The sequence below is a fragment of the Alosa pseudoharengus genome, unplaced genomic scaffold (assembly GCF_046254945.1).
Source record: "Alosa pseudoharengus isolate Yale_2024_CS ecotype anadromous, Long Island Sound unplaced genomic scaffold, YU_APseudo_1.1 YU_APseudo_1.1_scf_22, whole genome shotgun sequence".
Taxonomy (NCBI): Eukaryota; Metazoa; Chordata; class Actinopteri; order Clupeiformes; family Clupeidae; genus Alosa; species Alosa pseudoharengus.
The window spans coordinates 18,062,202-18,068,352 of NW_027468680.1; the positions used below are offsets into that span (position 1 = coordinate 18,062,202).

At 41.9% G+C, this 6,151-nt stretch overlaps 1 protein-coding gene across 1 annotated transcript; it reads left to right on the forward strand.

Moving 5' to 3' along the window:
• Positions 1 to 4,789: 4,789 nt before the first annotated feature.
• On the forward strand, positions 4,790 to 6,132 carry ankrd9 (ankyrin repeat domain 9). The gene has a single exon (XM_076299923.1). The coding sequence runs from the start codon at positions 5,105 to 5,107 to the stop codon at positions 5,978 to 5,980; it is 876 nt and encodes a 291-aa protein (XP_076156038.1). The 5' UTR covers positions 4,790 to 5,104; the 3' UTR covers positions 5,981 to 6,132.
• The last annotated feature ends 19 nt before the right edge of the window (positions 6,133 to 6,151 follow it).

Genomic DNA, 6,151 nt, shown 5'->3' on the forward strand with positions numbered 1-6,151 from the left:
GTCTTGTCATGGTTTAATTTGAGAAAGTTGTGTGTCATCCAGTTGCTTATGGCATTGAGACAGGTGACCAGATTGGAGGGAGGGAGTGTGTGGGAGGGCTTAGTGTGAATATAGATTTGTGTGTCGTCAGCATAGCAGTGGAAGTTTAAACCATACTGACGTAGAATATGACCAAGGGGGAGGATGTAAATGACAAAGAGCAGGGGACCTAGGACAGAACCCTGGGGAACACCATGTGAAAGGGGTGAACTGGGGGACCTGAAATTACCCATGGAAACAAACTGTTCCCTAGCTGTGAGATATGACCTAAACCAGGAGAGTGGAGTGCCAGTGATACCCAAGAGTGTTTCCAACCTGGTGAGCAGTGTGTTGTGACAGACCGTGTCGAATGCAGCTGTAAGGTCCAGCAGTAATAGAATGCTGACGTGGCCTTTATCAGCCGCAAGGAGTGGTCTAAAATCTTTTCTTTAGAACGTCAGACCAAACGAATGTCACTATTTTGTTGGGCGACATGATAAAATGGAGGCTTTATTCCTCAAAATCTTTTAAAGTAAAAATGTATATGTAAATCTGCAAACAGTCAACAGATCAACTATGCTGATCTGCCTGACATCCCATAGCCTAAATACTGTTTCAGAGATGTACTCAAAAAGTCACAAATGAACTTGTAAAGTGACAGGCCTTCAAACTAACCACAGAACCTATGAGTGCTATAGAATGTGGGTTTAAAGCAACCTAATGCAGTTCTATTAAATAAGTCCTTCAAACTTATGGTACACTGCCATATAAGTTTGATGATGGTAAACGCACACCTTGTGAGGTGCTCATGATGGTGGATAAAGACTTGAAATTAGAGCTAATGAAGGCGCAAGCCGAAACGTTGGTCTAATAAATAATTGCATATTGAAGTTCTGAGTGTGCCACAACACTTCTTCTTATTTCACACTGCCATATAATACAGAGAATGAAGTCTCTGACATTGGTTTTTGACTAACTGGATGCAGTCTCAGCGCTAAATGGTTTTATATTGATGCAAGGGGCAGACATATGAATGTTTTATTGTGTTGATTTAGATCAGGGGTGGGCAAACATTTTGGCTGTGTTTTTTATGTTTTATATTTATATGTAAATGATAATAATGACAAAGTAATTTTGTTTTAATAGGAATATGAATAAATGAATATAAATATGAATTAATTTGATGCTGTTTCACTTTAAGAGCCAGCTCCACTCAAATATAGCCTTTGGTGCTGTGCCTATGGCTGTGCCCTCTCACAGTGTATAATGGTCAGTAGTGGGAACTACTACTGATTTCCTTCTAAAAGTTTCTTTTAATTTCTTTTATTAAAAAGGATATATCAGTTATCAACAATGACAAGCCAGCTGGAACCGGATCTGGCCCGTGGGCCGTAGTTTGCTCAACTCTGGTTTTTGAGCAATGTTGCAGGGTAACCACATAACTGGTTCCATGTGTTCCAATTGGATGGTCATGTTAATTTGCTTTCTGATTATTCAGGTTCTCATGAATAAGGTGCCTAAAAAAACAAAAAAAGTTTACCAATATCTGAGGAAATACTCAGGAACATTGCCCAGCAACAGTGCTCAGAAAGATGCACAACAATGCATTGTACTAGTACAGTTTTGTCAATGGCAGATGTGCTAACATGGCCATCTCCCAAACATCCCTTATGAAAATGAACTATAGTATTTTGGGACAAAGTATTATAATAATCTTAATATACACTTATACTTATAAACTATAGAAGTACTTTAAGACTGTATGAACACTATAGAGAGTAAGGATATTATAGCGGTATTACAGAACACCATAGAGGTACGATACACTACCATAGAACTACTATAGAAATCTTGGTGTTACCTTAGTAATTTGTCTGGTGAGTGTTTTCACAACACTGTCACTGTTGCCCGCATCATGAATGACAGCACATGACAGGAGTGTGGTATCCCCACCTCCACTCCCATGAGCTCATTAGAACTGCATGACCCCAAACCAGACCAGGTGTGTCTGTGGGAAAACACAATTAGTTAGGGACCGTTCATTATTTATAAACGGGATCACCGGAGGGATTTTGAGTGCTTCGATCAAAAGTTGCATGACCCTCCACCGCCTGCAATATAATTTTCAACGACCCTCCAGCAGCATTTACAAAAATGACATGACCCTCCCCGGCCAATTGACGATGTCGTCCGCCCTCGCTCTTATGCGCTATGCTATGATAACACATCAACATATGCTAACGTCCTAAAATCAACCTGTGCTTTCTGATCTTACACATCACACTTCACCAAGATGGTGGCCATTTCAGTAGATTTACTCGCTAACATTGTTGTGGAAACACAATAAGCATGGAAACTAAATGCACACTTCCTGCAACTGCATTATTCTACTTGAAAAGTTACTCCTCTAGTAAGTATTCACATGAAATAAAACAATAAAGCATTGAGACCATTCAACAAAGCACACTGGGTAATAACAAATTCAACACATGAACTTGTTGCTTTTTTCCAGGTTTATCATTTTAACGTTTCCTTGCTGTCTTGCTGTTTTAATATTTTCCCGTAGAATATCCCATATTTCTGTAATACTCATAACATTAGTCCTGCATTCTGGCCTGTCTCTGTGTTGTCCTGTTGTTACCCCTTGCCCTTCCAGTGAAACAGATGTATTCAAATCATCGTTTTGCTTGCTTGAATGCGAACTCAGAGTGATGTTAACCTAGGCCTATTTAAGTTAACGACGTGGTTGTCATGAGAGCAAGATTCATTAGCGCTTGCGGTGTTCGGCCGTAGGCTATGCCTATGTGCGCACCTGCCAGGCTACTCAGCTAGACAAAGAATTCCCCCTGTATATTCACTCCAAGTTGGCCTACCGTAACTTACCAACTACACTGTAGACCATAAACTGGCTATTTATATGACCAAATGTATTTGTTCAACTTTATGAAGCAGAATTACGCACTACTTGGAACGTAGGATTAACACATTTTTGTTGGCAGGAGAGAGAATGACAGCATTAACAAATTGCACTTGTTGCTGGTTACCAATAAATACTATATATTTTTTTGCAAACAACAAAAACAGAAAGGATGGAGACAGCAAAGCTAGAGATGGGCAGGAACAAGGTCAATTGGTAGAAATGCTTGTCAAAACGTTAGGAGCTGGATGTGTGGATGAATGAAGCATGCTTTGCGTTAAGCATGCACACTGTTTAAAGTTAGGCTACACGGTAAACTACAAGTAAACCAAAGTTAAATTTAGCTTGTTTAGGGCTGGATAAAGTTGACCAAATGGATATAGGTTGTTAGGCGTGAATAAAGTAGGCTACTTTGTTGCTCCAACCCTTCCAACGTTAATGGGGACGAATGTTGACATTTTCCATATTTTGCTTGAGAAATCCGGGAAATCTCCCTTATTTTCATTGTTCAATGTTGACAGAGCTATGGAACGAAAGAGAACGTTATGGCGACAGAACAACAATCAAACAAGCCACTTTTATTTTTTGCTGTTTTCATTATTACAAAAGATGGGTGACCCTCCCTCCTAGACAAAAAAAAGTTAGGTGACCCTCCCCTCAACAAAGAATAAAAAGACATGACCCTCCCCTATTTTCCTCCGGTGACCCCGTTTATAAATAACGAACGGTCCCTTAGAAGTTGAAGGAGTTCATAGCTTCCTGATGATGTGTTATTGACCAAAGTCACAAAGTCTTATCTCCTAAAACAATGTATGCAAGGTGAATGCCAGTGCTGCCATTGATATTTTGTTTTGTATCAATTGAGTGTTCTAGGTAAAAGAAGACACTGACATAGAATATCATGTAACACCTTTACCATCCTCCAGATTAGAAGAGTATGATTACTGTAAGTGAAGCCCCCCTCTGAACAGTTGAAGTGATATAACCCCAAATTGACCTAATCTCAGTCATGTATGCATGCAATGGTATGTAGGCCAAGAGCAGAGACAGACATTAAAAACATTATTTGAGAGCCTGAGGATTTTTCTTTTCTTTTTCTTTTTTTTTTAAATCTGAAAGCTGAATAGATTTCAACTACTGTTTATCAGTTAAGAGCATCCTTTTAAACATGGTAGGATACAGTTGTACAACTGTCCAAACAAACAAAAACATAGTTAATAGTTAGGGCAAAAATGTGCTGCTGCATTTGCAGTGAATGAAGAACTGTATATGCCCCTGGACATACAAGCTTTTTTGGACAACAGCCTAAAAATTGTTAAACAAAGAGAGACACTTTAGTTTTCTCTTCCCAGATTCTATCATTCCCATTTTTACAGCTTGCTACCTGTAATTAGCTACGGCTAATTCATATTATTAATATAATAATCATTAATATCCCTGGTGTTAATAAAGTAGTGGAATGGCTTGTGTAGTGCCGCTGTACTCTCTTACTGCAGGAGGCACACCACTCAAATGCGCTAAATTACATAACGTTGGCTGGTGACCCGCCACTAAACATGCGTCCTGATCTGAATGTACTCAATGCGGGAGCGTACCCGACCGTCATACAGCCCGCTCACAAGGCGTCCGCAACAAATATGGAAAAAAGTTGAGGGTACTTTGTACTCCGATGACGCAGCTGAGCATTGCAATGCAGGGGAGCCAATGGTGTGTCCTGATGCGACAAGAGGGAACCAACTGGGGCGGCCGTTCTGGGAGTTCCCTGGACGTCATATGTGGATATATAAGCCGTAGATGGAGTTTATTGTGGGGTTTGAAGGGGGCGCGTCTCCTAGCGAGAAGCAAACAATTCGATGATATTTGTTACTGGTTGCATGCGTAACCATAACACAACTTGGACAGTTTGTTATTCATCTTTGACCAGGTTAACAGAAAGCTTTGCTGTTTTTGTTTTGTGATGAAACTCTTGGAACTGAGCGCAGAGCAGTAAGATCGATCCATCCTGACAATTTAGAACGGTTGATGTGATAACTTTTGTCATAGTGATATCCTTACTAAAAACAACTGTAGAATCTGCTTTTGCACAAAAAGTGCGTTGTGCATGTCAAGTAATTGTATTGGTCAAATACGAAAGCGTGTAAGAAGGACTTGTGACATCCAGTTTTGACTATGCCTCTCGATTTGGGAATGTATGACAGCCGTGCGGATTATAAATCCGAAAAACAGTGTCAGAGAACATCGTTCGCCTTTTACCAAGCAGTGAGGGACTTGTTACCAGTATGGGTGCTGGAGGATATGCGAACAATGGAGGTGTTTCACTGGGAGGACGATGGACGTGCGTGCGCTTACTCCCCGTGCGAGGCTATGTTGTATGCACTGGTGCACGACCATCAGCAGTACGCGAGGTACCTCCTAAATCGCTATTCAATCCAAGCGCTGGAGATGCCAAGTCGAAGCTTCTGCTGCTGTCAAGCGTCTACCACGCCGCACCTCAACATCGCCGTCCGTTACAACCGCGTCAACATTCTTAAAATGATCATGGACTCTGCCAGAGTCTTCTCGGAAACTGAGAGGCAGAGCTATCTGAACCGCCACGGTTGTGTTCACATCGATGGCGGCAAGACCGCACTGCAGCTCACTTGTGACTTGGTGCGCCCTGAATGTTTGATCCTGTTGCTGGGGCACGGTGCCTCCCCTTACGTGACGGACCGCTCTGGTGATACCGCTTTGGACTGCCTCCTGAATCAGATATGTCAGAGCGATTTCGATATGCGGCGGAAGCACGTTTGTCTTGGCTACCTCATCCTCTTCATGCCAGAGTTGCGTTTCCGGATGAAGAGCCAGCTGCAAACGGACGCGCTGCAGTGGAAGACGCTCCTGGGCGAGCAGGCGTTCCAGTGGCTCTCGGGGACGGCCCCTCCGTCCCTGTTCGTGCAAGCCACGCAGAAGCTCACACAGTCCATCCCCCCTGAACAGCTGGATTCTCTTCCAGATTTCCTCAAGCCACCTGACTTCAGACTGCACCAGCTGCAGAAAATGGCATAGACTTTTTGCCACCAAAACTCAGGGATGGAATACATTGTAAATAGTTTCACAGACTGGAATGTTGGGACTTCTGCTGTAAATAACTGTTGGATATTGTGGGTATGGTTTTAAATATTGCATTTAAAAAGACTAGCATTTTAGCCATGTACAGTGTGTAAATAAAAGGTCATT